Source organism: Natator depressus, chromosome 25 (assembly GCF_965152275.1).
Source record: "Natator depressus isolate rNatDep1 chromosome 25, rNatDep2.hap1, whole genome shotgun sequence".
Lineage (NCBI taxonomy): Eukaryota > Metazoa > Chordata > Testudines > Cheloniidae > Natator > Natator depressus.
In genome coordinates, this window is record NC_134258.1 from 9,105,403 (window position 1) to 9,121,995 (window position 16,593).

Sequence of the window (16,593 nt, forward strand, 5' to 3'; positions counted from 1 at the left end):
TTGATTAAATTGTCACAAACAGCTGTACGGAGAGGGGTTTCTTGAAACGCGGCTCATCAAGATGTCCGGAATCTCCACATGCGAGGCACAGCTGAAGGGAATGTCACTGTCACCAGAGTGTATAACAATAAATAAGGGGCAGGAGAGAGGAGGGCAGCCACATGGCTTCAGTGCATGATGTGTGGCCTGGACTGATTGTGAGGAAGGTTTAATGTCTTAAGATACAATGTCAGCTCCTTGTATCCAAATGGTGGCTCTTCTGTTCTTGGAGTTGTGAGGAGGCTGCTCAGTGTCCCTCATCTGGGTTCATGCTTACCTGAGATCTGAAACTGAGGAACTGTAAGTGTTGTTTCCTATCCATTCTGAATGTGTCCTTGTCTTCTACACCCCCTTTTCTGAACATCCTGCAAAAAGAGTTGGTCTCCTTTATTCATAGCTAGATTATAAGCAGAAGAGGCCTGGCTCCTTAATGTAGTTACCATTTTTATACTATAGAGCAGAATCAGTGCTCCTGCAGTACAAGTCATTCAGGGGGCACCAATTACTCCTTGGTCCTGGTCTCTTACCGTTTTATACAATGGTTGGAACACAATAGGTCCCCAGAGTTCTCAGTACTTGAGAGAACCTTTCAAACCTCCTTGAATTGCCTCCATCCCCCTCCCCCCCATTTGTTCCTAATTTTTCCATTAGAAACTAAGGGCACAGCTAAACTCCCTTTCAGAGAGTTTTCTGTCCCTATTTGTAAATTGGCAGAAGAAGGATAAATGGCGGTGGGGAGGGAGAGTGTGTGTGTGATTCACCTTCAAAAATTCTAGCATTTGTAGCCACATTTAGATACTTACCCATCACTCCATTTTTGCAAATATTGCTAAGAAGGTGTGGAGGTGGGGCAAAATATTGAGAACTGGATGAGTTATCTAAACAGGAAAGCTGAAGAATACATGCTTCCTTTGTCCTGTTTCAACCGCAAAAACAGCGGATGCATGTAAAGCCAGCCTTCTACACCTCCACAACACCCCCCCCCCCCACCCCCTGTTTGCAGTTGCATTGAGAGTACTTGCTGCTTGAAGCAGGATTACGCTGCTGTGGCAGAGGGAAGTGGGTGGGGGGAAGAATTGTTTGGCCATTGTGGGACCATGAATATGACACAATTGTGGTGGCTGAGGAAATATCATTGCACAGGCTGGAGGAGGCCCCAGAGGAGAGAGGCTGTGTGTAAATTATTCATGCTCACTAGTGTGAAAGCAATAAAATAAAATTAAAATTGAAATATAAACATACATCATGTTACATTTGTGCAGAAGGTGCGGAGCTTGGCTGCTGCAGACTGGTGGCATTGTAGGGGATTGTGGAGGTTAAGCCAGGGAGACTGCAGCCTGGAGTGTCACTTCCCAGAATAACAATTGGACCTGAAATAGCCCAGTGTACGAATTCCTGGCAGTCTTTGTACGTTGAGCCTTTGGGGCCTGCAGCCCCTGCCTTGTGGGAGTTAGTGTTACCTGTTTTGGCTTTCATGGCTGCATTCAGGATACTTAGCCCCATCTGGCTGGATATTTGCCCTGTTATTCCCTGAAGAGAGATGACCTTAGTGTGCTGAACACATGCTGGTACCAAGGCAGATGCAGGAAAGGGGATATTCCTTGTCTGTACAGCTTTTTGTCTGGATTAGCCCTTTGCAAAGGGGAAAGGGGCCAATCTCTAGGACCAACTGGTGATCCGCTTTGCAGGGTGCGGCTTCAAGTTCCCCCTCATAGGAGCACACAGGTACCTTTTTTAATTACTTAAGGGAAAGCAGTTGAAAAGCCGCTCGATACAAATCCCTTAAGCCACAATTGATGGAGACACTGGGAAAAGCTTCTGCCCAGCCCGGAATCTGAAGCATGGGGCACCATCTGGGTTCTGGCAGCTCCTTGGCCAAATTACATTCCAAGCCTTTCTTTCCTGCACTGTTTTTCATTAAATGAATTGAGTTTGCTGGAAATTGTCTGGCCATAAATATTCGCTCCCGCTCAGTCAGGTTATTACTGCTCCCCAAGTCAGTGCTTCGTTGCAGAGCAGAAGGTGGCCAGCACTCCTCATGAAATGAGAAACAAGAATGGGGGGGGGGGGGAAATCCTCTGGCTGAGGAATTGGGGCAGCAGGGAGCTCTGCAGAGAACCTCTCTTCTCTCTGCTGCTTCACATTCAGGGCTATAAATATTTTAATGCTGTTAGTAACGAATGAGAGAAGAAAAGGGAGGAGCACAGCCATACACTGTCTAATTTTGTGCATTACTGCTGAGAAAGTGATAGAAATGTAAGCGGATGGCTTGGAAAGGGTATGTGTTGGTGCGGGTGTGAAACAGCTTTAAAAATATAGTCCTGGAAAATGGCTCTAACTACATCATCCTCTGACTACAAAGCAGAGTGGAAATCCAGAGTGAGAGTAAAACAAGACAAGAGTTTGTGGTTATCTGAGAGCCCAGCTAGTAGGGTGCCACCTGCTTCCGAGCACCAGAAAAGGAGTAAGCACAACTCACTTGGGGTGATAAATTGGTTTTTGTGAAGCTCTGCATTCCCCTGATTTGCTAGCAATTTACAGAGAGGCATACATGCTCCGGTGCTTCAGTGCTGGGGGCAGATTGCTCTCTGTAAGGGGTATGGATAGTCTCATACGTGACTCATATAGTTTGGCATGGTGAAAATCTGTCCACCTAAAATACATTTGTATCTAGTCTCTTGCACAGCTACATACAGTAATAAATGTATATTTGTAGTTCCACAGGTCAATTTTAATGCTGTTTTGATAGCCCCAAAAATGGTACAAATTTTTCCCTGGTCTAGAGATGCTTCCTCTAAATGTAAAACGGTTATTGCTGTTTAGCCACTTGCTTACTTCCCATCTGCTCATCTCTTTCCCCCTCTGCATCCCCTGCAATTACATGTACCAATCTCTTCTGAAGCTGCAGTAGCACAGATCATTTTTCAGTGCTGTAGACCTCCAGTCTTTAGTCACCAGAGGCTGTGTGTGGACACAGCCAAGCTTCTGTCTCTGATGTTCAGTTCTAACAGTTTAACTGTTACAATCCCACTCCTGGGAATAATTATTGTGACAACTGTTTAGGAGTAATAAATACATTTTTTAAGCATCTTTTGAAAATCATTTCCTTAACATGTGGATAAATTTATTCTTTTGGTTGAACTGTAATCAAACTCAGACAAAATTCATATCAGTCAGGTTTTCCTTGCAGGCTGTTGTTGACCACTCTGCTTGATACACATCTGTGTTTTTATTCTAGTCTGTTTTGTGTGGGCACAGCTGCTTCAATGACCTGATTGCCAAGCAAGCATTTTGGTTACTAGCTGCATCCAGAGGGGTCAGTGCATGCCCCCTTCCTCCTCCCCCCAAACTCCTGCCAACTAGTCAGTTAACTTTTGGTAGATGGGGACAGCTGGACAATGCTCCTCCTCACATCAGAGCTGTGCTCCTGTGCCAGCAGTGAACAGGCCTTGATTCTGGATTCTACCACTTGCTGTGCACAGTCATTTCCAAACCAGACATCTTGATTTAGGAATGTAAGATTTAACAGGTACGGTGTGGCACCAGGTTAGGCTTTTGTTCCTTTGGAGCCTTTTTCAATTAGAAAATGTTGTCCTGGGGAGGTTATTTGTATTAGTTACATGCTTACAGGCGAATGGATAATGGGGATCTAGAATCTTTCATCTCCAAGCTTTCAGGTCAAACCCTGCCTGGGTCTATAGTAACCAAAGTTTCTTACCATCTGACTGTTGGCCTCAATCAATTTCAGTAGACCAGCATCCCATTACCTTAGTTCCCACTAATTGGCAAATTTGTTGGCAGCCTCAGAGGACAGGAAAAGGATTAATTGGAGGCTGAGGTCTCAAATGACATCTTCAAGTTTCACCAGATCAAGGATGAGGGATACTGGCAGGGGAGCTGGCACAGTCTCTGCCTTTGCCTTATCTATTCTAAGGGCAGATGGAGTAATTCATTCTCCAAGGTTTTCACTAAATACTTTCACGCATCCATACACCCCTGATATCAGCTGTGGGAGTTATAAAGTAGATATGCAAAGTATTAATCTGCTTTGGGAGGGGGAAACTCTGGAGGAGTTGGAAGGGGGAAGTTCCTCTGAGCTGGGCACACTGGCTGAAGCACTGGACTGATCATGGTGTTTGGAATTCTCTTGCAGTGCACGTGCCGCAAAGACATGGTGAAGATTTCCATGGATGTTTTTGTGAGGGTTCTACAACCGGAACGTTATGACTTGTGGAAACAAGGGAAAGATGGTGCTATTCTGGACCACATGAAACCCACAGCTCTGACCAGCCCAGAGCTGGATGCCTGGAATGAGACAAAGCCTGAGCTGAAAGCTAAGCTGCTCCGCAGGTAAGGAGGGGATGGTATCCACTAGACGGTCATAGTTGTAGTGGCTAGAGTATTTGGGGCTTCTCTGTCTGAGGGGTAGCTACCAACCCCTGCCTGAAGAGTGCCTGAGGAGCTGCTGTGCAATCTTGGCGGTACAGACTCTGATGCTGGGGTTAAAATTTCAGTTGCCCATCTCTAACAAGAAAAGTACAAATGGAGCTCAAATTCCTAGGGCTCGTGGGTTCCCATTTATCTAGGCATTTGTACTGCATTAGTCGCTGTGATATAAGAGCCCTAAAGCAGCTGGCTTGTGTGTAGGGCAAGTGTTGTCAAAAAGGTCCTGCTGGGAATGTGTGATGGCTCAGTGAATTGATATTTCCAGGGAGGAGTTTATGGGCAAGTGAGAAGAAGGGTTTACACTCCTCTAACAGCCCAGAGTCCAGTATCTTGTCCTCCAGCAGTAGCCAGTACCTGGCATCTCTTAGACAAAGCCATATTAAACCCATAATTCCCCTGGTCCACTCTGCCGTCGTGCATATAGCCTGTCTCAGTGATTGGTACAGTATGAATACGAACATAGACAGACATGGGGAAAAATTGCTTCCTGACTTTTGCCGGCAACTTAAGCTCTGAAGCATGAGATTTGATTACCTTATTTTAGCTTCTCTAAATTTGAGAGAGATTGAATTCTAGTATGTACATCCAGGGCTCAGGAGTCAGGACTCCTGGGTTCTGTTTCTAGCTCACTGTAACATTTTGGGCAAGTTACTTAACATCTGTGCTTGGTTTTACACATGTGAAATGGTGTAATGCTACTTTACATCCCAGAGTGAGGCTTAATGTTTGTGAAGGGCCTTAGTCGAAGGACACTAGAGAAATTCAGACAACTATTAGTATTAACATTGGCATATATAGATAGGCTTGGAAGGATTCGACTTTTATTGGTGAATGTTGGTAACCCTTGATTTCACCGTGTACACACAAACCAACAAAAAATATTTCCACTGATGACTATCAAAATCTACAGATAGGCAAAGTAAGAAGAATTTGGCTTAAGTTTGATTTAAGGATATTTACGTTATATATTTTGACATTATATGTTGGCAATTTGTGTGTTAATGGTTATAAAGCTTTAACTTTTTGAACCTCTATGCCTATGATCATAAATAGTATCCTGAACCCACCAATATCTCTCACAACTGAACATTTAAATTGATAAAATAGAAAAAATGCTTTAAAATGAACATTGATATTATTTGTCAAAATTATTTAAAAAAAAAATTCTGCCGGGTGTATATATAAAAATACTTTCCCCAATACAACCCTGATTCTTAGTTTTGCTTAGTCTTTTCCCTTTGGACAGGTGCCCACATCTCCCCTGGCCCTCTTATAGTTTCATCAGAAGGGTCAAGGATTGAGCGGGTCATGGGAACTGAGCTGCTGTTCTTAGTCCAAGAGTCCAACCCTCTCCGTAAGGGTTGAAGCTCATTGGCAGGGTGGTGTGATGAAATATATGCTGTATCTGTCCATGCAGCACCTGCTTTGAAATCCTCCAAACACAATCTGACACTTTTTAACCAAAACTAAATTAATGCAATGCAAAAATGTCTTCCCTGGCATATGGAGTAATTTTTAGCAATAAGAGACTGTCTTTGCCATCTGAGACCTTTTTGGTGACACAGAAATATTGTCCTGGATTTCACTCTCCCAGCTGATGAAACTGACCATATAAAATTGTCGTTTTAAAATTAGTACCCAGATTTTAAACCTTGTAAATACTGATCTAAAGTAAGTCAGAACTATTCCATGTCTTTTGGTTGCATAACTCCTTTACGGTTTTTAAATATTTTGGAAACATTTTTTCTTTGTAAATATAAACTTGTGTGGCCCCCATCCTGAAAAACAAGATTCCATACAGTAAGTACGATAACTCCATCTACCAGGGAGCAGGAGGAAAAAAGACTGGCAGCAACACAAAGTAGATCTAGCTAGGCTCCTTCATATTTTCTTCAGGCTTTTTCTCTCCACCCCTCTCTCCTATTCTGGAAGCATGGAGTCCTCTGTTACGCTATTCCAGCTATGTGAATAACGTAGCTGGAGTCGATGTAGCTTAGGTCGACTTACCCTGGTGTCTTCACTGCGCTGCGTTAACAGGAGACACTCTGGTCGACTTCGCTTACTCTTTTTGGAGAGCTGGAGTACTGGGGTCGACTGGAGAGCGCTCTGCAGTCGATTTAGAGGGTCTGCAAATGCTTACTTCACAATCCCAAACTTCACTTTCAGTCTGCCCCTGAAGTCAAAATAAGTAACACTTGGGTTCCTATACTGATTCCACTATATATTTTCCTGTTTAATTTAATAAAACCCTCTGTCCTTAACGTAAATGAAGTAGGTTCAGAATTTTCAGTTTTCTGCAAAAATCTAGGAGACCTTGCCTCAGAATTTAGGTTCAACTTGCTGGTGAGTATACAGGGCTGTTGTTTTAGGTAGAGTCACTATATGGTGCTCAGACCACTATCACTCCTCAGCAGTTAGATCTTTCCTTACTTTATAAGGCTGATTTTGGTTTTCACATAAAGCCTAAAATTTGTTCTCACTACTTATCACTTCTGCTTGCTGTATGGAATCTTGTTTTGTAGGATGGGAGAACAGTGGGCATGCTACAAGGGAAAAATTACATACCAGTAATTGTTGTTTGTGGTCCCCCCTTTCTCCCATCTTCACTTCCTCCCATCACTGACACTCTGTTGCTCTTGTACACACATGTATGTGTCTCCTAATTCTGTTTGTTTTTCGGGTGCTTTTTAAATAATTTGCGGGAAAAGAAGTGGAACATGGCTGTATAAATCTCCTGTGCTTTACAGTCTTTTTGACTTAGCTTCCTAGCAGATGGCGCTCTAATGTTTTGCTCTACTGGAATCTTGTTTTGTAGGATGGGAGATGAAGAAGAGGACAACAAACAAAATTACCGGTATGTAATTTCCCTTTTCCCCTTTCCTGTTTGCCTGAGGTCCCCATTATGAAAAAGGAATAACATTCCTTCTGTCGCTACTATAAAGTAATACTGAACTCTTCAATAATGGACTGCTGGATGGAACAGAACCGAAACCCATAGTAACAGAGCCTTAGGAATGAGTCACAGCGTAAATACGTACAGCAAGAAAATGGGTCTGACTGCTTTAGGGATGTTTGAACCATACCTCCTTGTTCTGCCCCATACTTTCTTTGGTGGGAGGAGAGTAGTTGATGATTAGCCATTTCTTCCGCTTCTCCATTCTCTAACCCTGGTGATAGGCATTTATGCTATGCTCATATAATCCAATTCTAGCCTCAACTAGACCGTATTATCTCCATGTTTGCTTCTCTAGAAGAGAAATAGCATGGCCTGAATTCCAAACATACTCCAACTTCCTACTGTTGAATGTGTCCCTGGGTTTTTAAATCCTTTTTCCTAGTGTGGGAACAGCTTCTCATTTCACTCTATCAAATCCCTTCATAATTTTAAATGTCCCTGTCAGGTCATTTAATGCCAACATGTCTGACTGAACTGAGCTCATTGTGATACTGGATTTTAGATGGTTGTCAATGTCAACTGTATTTGCCACACTGGATTTATATTCAGGATTCAGTTTAAAATAGCTTACAACTGTGAAGGTTTTTCAACAACCTGTGCAAGAAAGCAATCCTGCACTACCCTCTAGGACCATGATTACCTTTTTTCGGTTTTGCCTGCTTTGCTTGTCACTTGAATAGATGAGTAATTGGAATGTTGTAATTAAGGCTACTTTATCGGAAGAAGCTTTTCCTGTTCTGTTTTCTGACTCTGCCCTGTAGCTGTAGCATAGAGCTACATCCCAGAATCCCTTGAATGACTTTCTCTGTCCTTTTGTCCAGACTATCTCTGCTGCATCACCCATGTTTACATCATTTCTCTCTGCAGACTAATTGCCATCTACTGCCATTAATCTGCCCTCACAAGTAACCCTACTCCTATTTTATTTTCCCTCTTTGGTAAACAGTCTCCCGTTTTTATTAAATCTGAAGATGTTTATCCTGGGTTGGCTAGGTCTCTGTTGTTTCAGTAATACCAATCTTAATCTTGAACACCTATAGCTGTAAAATCAGCAGTTGAGTCATGTCTGATCCCAGTAGCATGGAGGATATTCAGGTACTGTCTCTGAGGCCTCCTTTGTTTTACCTTCGCTTGATTTCCTAATGGTGTGCATCTCCTTCTGTCAGGAAAGGTTTTCTGGGGGCTCTGTTTGTCCCATTCTAGTTCTGGTCTGTCATTCTTGAATGTGCAGCTGATATACTGAATAAACCTAGGCTAGTGAAGATGCTGCCCTGACATGGTATTTGCATAATGGTAAATTGATTGTGGCTAAAGCTAATTGGTCAACAGAGCTGGTTGCCAATAAACAGCAGCTGCATTCCAAAAAGTTTAATTTGATTAGAAGGTTTTATAAATGGGCTGCCAATAGGAGAAGCAAGTGGGAACTGGAAGGAGAATGGTTTCTCCCTTGGTCATGCTTTCTTTAAGAGGAAAAATCTTTATAAAGAGGAAATTGAATTATGATAGAAGCCAAAAGAACCAGTGTGTGTTCTCTTCCGCACGCACTCCTGCTTTCCCTCTCCTACCCTTTCCTTTCCCCACAATGCTTGCTCTGCACTGTGCAGGCTAGAGGTGTCTCCTCATCTAGTATTGTGCAATGGTAGAACATTTCCGGAGATGGCTCCACTTCATCTGGAATGTATTTAAATTGATAACACCAGCAGAATATTAATCACAACAGACCTATAACTTTTTTTAAAACCCTAGAATGAAGAGTTAGGTTCATTTTAAATAACAGTATCTGAGACCGTCTTCACTAGGAAGCCTGATGAGTGACTACTGATTTAAAAACGTGCAGACCTAATAAATGTGTCCATGATCTTAAATCCAGGTATTACTAACACCTAGGCAAGAAAGAGATTGCTTGTATTAATTGGATCTTATCTCTGCTTTAGTGTAGCCCTGTGTTGTCCTCCAGGACTCTTCCATTCCCTGTTGTTGCTTTTGTGTCATTCCTGCCCGCAGCTTTCCCTCGTATAATAATTGGCCTGTTACTTTAGAGAAAACTGAGTGGTGTAGGGAAATTCTCTGAATGCCCATTTTATATGAGGGTCCTAAAATACTTCAATTAGGATAATTTTACAGGTAGTTGGCCTCTTAAATATCCATCTCAGAGCCGATCTTCCTAAAACAATTTGTGTCTTCCTTCTCCCAAATAAGCTTCAGGAAAGTCAGCATAGTCTGGTAGTCAGAACTCTTAGGTTCTTTTCTCTGGACTGTGACTGAGTTACTGACCTTCAGCAGGGTCACTTAACCTCTGTGTGTACGTTGGAAATGATACTTGCTTCCCAGGTGTGTTGTGAATGTTAATATCGGCGTAGAGCACTTTATGAATGCTAAGTGTTACTCCTTTTTCTCTTTGCTCCCCACACTCTTCTTTCTCTGTGTGAGCCTACTACATAGCAGTGAAGCCGCTCAGTTTACCTGGGCTGTTGTAAAAGGTCCACCTACCTGTGTCCACTATGCTCATTGCTTCCCAGATTATTCCAAAATCACTATGATGCACTTTTCAAGCTGTTGGTCCAGTGACCTCACGTAGCCATATTCTCCATATGTTTACAACTCGTGGATTGAAAGAATTCTGCCTGAACACCCTCACCAGGGTGAAGTTTATCTTGTTCTGTGAGTTTGTCCAAACTCTTCAGTTTAAACTACTCCTCAAGTCACGTTGAAATAAATCTCTTTTCAAAAGAGGCAAATGCCACCTTTCTGGCTTTTTCATTCTTTCCAAATAGTTTTCAAACCCAATAAACAGCTAAGTGCTCCACAGTGTGAGCTCTCCAAAGCAGTAATGTTCTCATGGAAAGATCACCCTAATTTCATGTAGTTGTGTAGATTATCTGCCCATGGCTTCCTTTTAACCAGATTCACAGTCTGACCGTTTCCGATATCGGAAATGTGTCCAAGTAGGTAACGTCATCTTTCTTCTAGTAATGTCAACCCATCTACATGTAACTCCAGAAATACAATTTCTTCAGATGAGAGAGCTCTCTTTTTTTCCCCGCCTGCTGATATCCCTGCAGCTTCAGGAGGGAGAAGAGCACTGCAAAACCTTTATTGCATCCAATATGAGGTTAAAGCTTTACAACTTGTTGCAACCTTTGTGCCATACTTGTGAATAATAGGGGTAAAAGACATCCTTTACCACAAATAGCCTCCAAAACTTGATTCTACTTAACCAACTACAGAAGATTTAACTTCTAACAGAGTTTTGTTCATTTCTCTGTCTTCTGAGGAAGTGGTATGTTTTCAGGATCTTAGTGAAGAGAAAAGCTGTGATCCTTCTGGGTTCAGCTGCATGTTCGAGCTAATGAATGTCTTGCAAGTGTGAAGTTAACTTCTATACTTAGAGGGCGACCATATGGTTAGAGTCTAGCAATTATAAATTACTGTGCGTGTAGATCAACTTTCTTCTGTAGTAATCATTCATTATTTCTCAGGTAGTTTTTTTTCTTATATGATTTGTTGCCTCATTAAGAGCTCTGTTAACTTCATTCTACTCCAAATCTAATTAGCAGCTGAGTTTATGGACAGGCTCTGAGGATGTGAAGCTGGATTCCAGCTCCTGTAGAGTCTTGGGCAGATGCGTTGTCATAGATGGCATTGCATTCCTCTGTAATGTGGTGGCAGATGCAATGGCATGGAATGGGGACACCATATGGAAGCTGCTACTTTTGAAAATCTCTGCATGCTAAAATGATGATGAAAGTCACAGCTCTCTGAATCAGTCCCTGCTGATAAAGGGTTTTGTTAGGCTCAGACCCAGGGTTCAGAGATCTATTTGAGATACTATTTAAGAACAAAATGAAATGTGGCTCCTAAACTGGAGAGACTCCCTGGTTTCATGTCCCTTTGCAGATAGTGACCCTGAGCAGCTATCTCCCCCCTCTTGGACTTCACCAACAGGCCATTTCACTCTCAGTAAGGATGTTGTCTCCACTAGGCCTTTAGTGTCAAATTGATGCTTGATATCTAATGTGCTTCTTTAGTTAGCCTTCCCCATCACCTGTGAGCCCTGTTAATTGTACCGCTTCTGTTTCAAGTTTCTCAAAAAGCCATAGACTGTCTATATTGACTTAGTGCCCTAAGCAGTCCATGCCTTGCTTTTTAAAAATTGGTGGCACTTGGTAGTGTCTGATAGCCGGATTGCGTTCCTTTGCAGAGTACCTTCAGATTTCTGTAGGGAGGCAGACAGACATCTAGAAAGAGACGAAAAGGTGGAGTGCAGGCAGAGAACAAAATTTGACACTTCCCCCCCTACTTCTATAGAAAGTTTGCAGAAAGTGGGCAAAAGGAGCTTAGATTAAAAATATAGTTTAAAATTACTGTAACTAGATAGCATCAGTTTATATTAATGGTGAAAACTTTCTTGGGGAACCTTAGGGACTCCTCAAATTAATAGCTCCTGTGAATGGATCTTAGATCTTGCGTTGTTCGGGCTTATCTGTTCAATTTTAGATGTCTGCTCTGTCCCTGCGGCTGTCATAGGCCATTGTTAGCCAGCCTGTGTTCTCTCTCCCAGGAAGGTTGTTTGGTTTCTGTACTGAGCCCTTTCTTTGCAAGACAGTAATCATTTATGAACTGAAGGCTGTTTCTTTATGTGAAACATTATTTCTGCCTCTCCAGGTCTCACAGAAAAAGAAGTCAACCCAGAAGGCATAAAACGGAGGATCAGAAGTCTCTTGGGGAAGTCATAGCTATGGAGACTGCCCTGGAAGAAGTCAAAATGAAGGAGGAGCTGAAAAGAGGGCCAGACCTAGATGAAGAGGAGAGAAGTAAAGTGACTGAGGGGGGAGAAGGTAAGGGTCATGCTCACTGATGGGCACATTGTCTTTAAACAGAAGTGGAGCAAACTGTTTCTCCAGAATGCATTTGTAAATAAGTTATCTAGAGTTTATTCCTCCTGAAAAAATCAGTGGAGTCTTTCACTATATTAAGTCTGTACTTTCTGAGTTACACCGTCATTTACAGTAGCAATTAATTTTTCCCTCTAAGAATGCAGTCCAAATAGCTTTCTTGGCAGAACCTGGAAGTTTTGCCAAAGCTATTAGTTTTGTAAAAATATAATTACAAGAGTAATATTTTTTTTTAAATATTGTATAAAGGAATGACTTGATACACATTTTGTCCCCTCCTGTGAGAAGGAATGCTTTGTGCATTCTTATGGGCATTAGATTTCCCCCCCACCTACCCTCACCCCATGGGAGGCTGCAAATAAAGCTGATCTTAAGATGTGTGAGATCCCCAGGTGCCACAGGTGTGAGGGCAGAAATTTGACTAAGCTTTTTTCCTCCAATCCATCTGGTGGAGGGGAGAGTGGCTGAGCTAGCACAAGTCCCTGGGATCCCCACAGAACCAGCACAGGTTCCAAACTTTGCTTTAGGAGGGGAAGTGTTGTTTAGTCTGATCAGGGAACTGGGAGTCGAGACAAGGGCTGCTTTCCCCAGCTCTGCCACTGAATCTCTAAGAGTGTTCTGGCAAGTCACTTAACGTCACTCTGGCTGCTTTTCATACATCTGTTCAGAGGATGTGATATTTATTAACCTTGCAGGATTGTTGTGAGAAGTGTTTTTGTAAAGTGCTTTAAAAGCCTTGTTTTAGAGGCATTATGTCAAGGAAAAAGTATATTGAAGGTTTGGCACAGCGTGTGTCCTGGCTTGCGGATGGTGAGTGATATGTTTCTCTCTAGATCACGTGATATGTGTTGATGCTCACCGTTGAAAAACCAAGTCTTTTCTTAGAAATCTGTAGCTCTTCCCACTAGGGGCCCTTTCTGTTTACCACTAAAGCAGTCTGTCTCAGTGCTGTATTGATTGTGGCAGTTCATGCTGCTGGTAAGCTTTTCGTTCACCTGACTTTTGAGGAACTCTAAGGCACTTAACAAACATTAATGGATTCATCTTAAGGTCAGGCTTGACAAAGCCCTGGCTGGGATGATTTAATTGGGGATTGGTCCTGCTTTGAGCAGGGGGTTGGACTAGATGACCTCCTGAGGTCCCTTCCAACCCTGATATTCTATGATCTTCATATAATGTATACTCCCTTATTATTCCCAGTTAAATTTGGGGGAAACGAAGGCAGCAGAGATTTAAATGTCTTGGTGACAATGTCACACAGGAAGTCTGCAGAAGACCGGGGACTAGAACCCAGCTTCCTGAGGTAGTTCCATGACCTATCAGCTAGACAGTGCTCCCTCCTGCTCCAAGGAAGATAAGATGATGTGGAATATTAGATATGGAGAAAGAGCAGCACAGCATGAGTAGGTACTTCTTGTCACTCCATCCTGAAAATGCCAGCAGTGCATTAAACTATACACTTGGCTCATGTACAAGTTTAACACTTACTGCCTGTAATAAATGGCCTGAAAAAGCTGATGTCTCGTGGGAGACTAGATACAAGTGGCAGGGACAGATCTGAGATCCTTAGACTTGAAGAGAGGAGAGAAGAATGGCTGTGTTCTAGATGAGCAGATTTTTAAATCACACACTTAGCTCTGGTGTTGAAAACTGCTAGCTTAGAAGGGACAAACGGCATTTTCAAAACCATTGCAGAAAATTCGACAAGCAGCTAGTCTGTTTGTTTTCAGTGCAGTTTCAGGGGGCCACTGTGCTGATAACCGTTGTCAGCAATGGGTCAGTGTCTTAGTGCAGTTTCTTAGGGCTTTTGAAAAAGCTAAATACACTTGATTTTGCCCATCTTCTTGCATGCCATGGTCTGCATTCTCGTACTGAAGCTTCATACAGATTTCAACTAAATAATTTGATTTTCCTTTGTTTACTATTGAAGTCTGTACAGAGTGCAGAAGAGAGCACCTGGCTGACCTGAGCGAGTAGTTGCATATTTTCCTCCCCTATTTTCCTTATCTCCTCCCCCACCCCGGCTTCCTCATTTTGCTTTGATTTTTAGTCTGGTTGTAAAGGGATTTTCCATTTATACCAGAAAAGAGGAGCAAAGCAGGTTGGGAGGGGGAGGAGGAAGAGTGGGATTCTTCAGAGATCACTGGCAGCTTTCAAGAAATAAGTCTGTTTCATGTTGTTGTTTTGGACTTCTTGAATATTAATAGCTGTGGTTTTAAGGGCTTCTCACCCAGAAACTTGACAGTGTTTTCTCTTTGGCTTTTATGACTAAGCTTTGTTAGTAATTTTTCATTTCAGTATCAATGCTTTCAGAATTTCTTAGCAGATTTCCTTGTGACTAGAAATTAAGGAGAGAGTGTTACAGCTCTGCTCCTCTCTGAGTGAGTTAGAAAGAACGTAACACATGTACCAACAGGTGCTGTCTGCCATGCTGTACGTGTTATCAGTGCTGCAGGGCTGGGATGTAAACTCCTGTGCTTCGCAGGAGGACTCTGTCTTTTGAGGTGAAAAGAAGCCGCGAGACAGCTAACTGTGAAGTGATTATATATGTATATTGTGCACCACTTTGCATTTAAAGGTGAGACAACCACATTAATCCTATTGCATGTTGCAATTACTTCCACACACAGAGACCGAGACCAAAGGCAAAAAATTCAAGTTCATGCCAATGATTTGTTGTTGCCATGTCCTCTGGTGCCTGTAATAATACATTTTTATATATGTTTATAAAATAATGGATTAGGCGACCCTGCAATACCTGAACACTACCGTTCAGCCAAGAGCACAGTAGACATGTCATCTTGAATTATTTTATTGTCAGGTAGGACATCACTGAGTGTCACCCTATTTTCTTCCAGCTTTGTTTGGGGAGGGGTAAATAAAGTTCCTGGGATACAGTAGTCCTGTCATGTGATGCAAAATCATGTCTTAACACCACATCAAAATGTGTTAAGGTAGTGTTGACCAGCAAGATATTTCAGATCACTTTCTAGCATCCTTTGGGACAGACACCCATGTCAGAATGAAAACTCTTCTTTAAAAGTCAAATTTCAGTGCTGCTTCATTTGACCACACGTGGCTACTGGAAGGTACTTCCTTCCCCTAGGGTTGAGTGTGCTACTCTTGTATCGCTTCCAGCTTCTGTTTGCTTGCAAGTTTGATACCCAGTTGGATTCCCCCACAAATAATTTGAAGGGTGTAAACATAAAGGATGGAGAGGAATGTTTTAGGGTATGGAGTCCACACCAAGAGGTAATGAAATGAAGTTAAGAAAGTGAAAATGAAAGTGACTGTTACTGGGAAGAGACAATGAAATGTCTCCATGACTCCTAGAGTGTCTCTCTCACTGTGGGATAGTCTCCAAAGTGGACAGATGAAAGCCCGATCATTTGGAACACTTAAAATGATTTGGACAAAACACTAGAAATCACTTCATGGCGCAATACAGCATTACTAGAGGGATGCAGTGGAGAAAGACTTGCTAAGTTTCTCCCATCTCTAATTCCTATTGCGGTTCTGTGATTGCTGTGCTGCTAGATTGACGCATCTGTGAATAAATTGAACAGCTGTTTTCTTAAGCTTGAACGAAATAGAAGTATTGCAATTGTTAGGCCTCAAACTTTCGTATACTTTAAAATGCAAGCCTTGCAAAAATAAAGCTTAAGCTTGTGGTTAGGACGCGCTGCAACCAGATAACAATTTATGCTGACTTCTATGTACTTATCAACCCCAAATTACCCACATTTAAGATCTAATTGGCTCCAGAAAATAAATAGGCCTAAGTTATATGGACAACTAACAATTGGACATGAAAATTAAATACACGTCAATTATACAACTAGGGCAACCACATAAACAATGTGGCCCACCCTGATTGGTTGGTCTGTTCTAAAACACGGCCGTCCAAACCCGATAAAAAAGACGAAGGCACGGGACTGTGTGTGTGTTTTCGGTCATAAGGAAAACCTGACCCACACCCCCTAAACCGAAGGGACGTGCTCTTCTCAACTGTCTGTACCTGGCCAGTGTGGAAAGCGGCTGACTGAAGGGTAATGTATTTTCGAACGAATACAGGGTAAGTCTCTGGAGTGTAAAAAAAAAAAAAAAAAAAAAAAAAAAAAAGTCTGGTTGCTCAGTATAATCTGCCTTTTGTATTAATTCTTATTCAGTGCTGGGCTTTGGTTTTCCTTTTTTTGTTTTCTTTCTGCTGCTGTTATAGTCAAAAATCATTAAAAGCCTTCTTAAAAAATAATTAGT

General features: G+C 42.2%; 1 protein-coding gene across 1 annotated transcript in view; it reads left to right on the forward strand.

Annotated features, from left to right (window-relative positions):
- The window catches only part of KDM4B (lysine demethylase 4B), a 210,431-nt gene that overhangs the window by 109,787 nt on the left and 84,051 nt on the right, over positions 1-16,593 (forward strand). Inside the window, exons 11-13 of the mRNA XM_074939369.1 lie at positions 4,193-4,389; positions 7,301-7,339; positions 12,107-12,279. Of these exons, the coding sequence (XP_074795470.1) occupies positions 4,193-4,389; positions 7,301-7,339; positions 12,107-12,279 (409 nt within the window). The remainder of the gene's footprint in view (positions 1-4,192; positions 4,390-7,300; positions 7,340-12,106; positions 12,280-16,593) is intronic.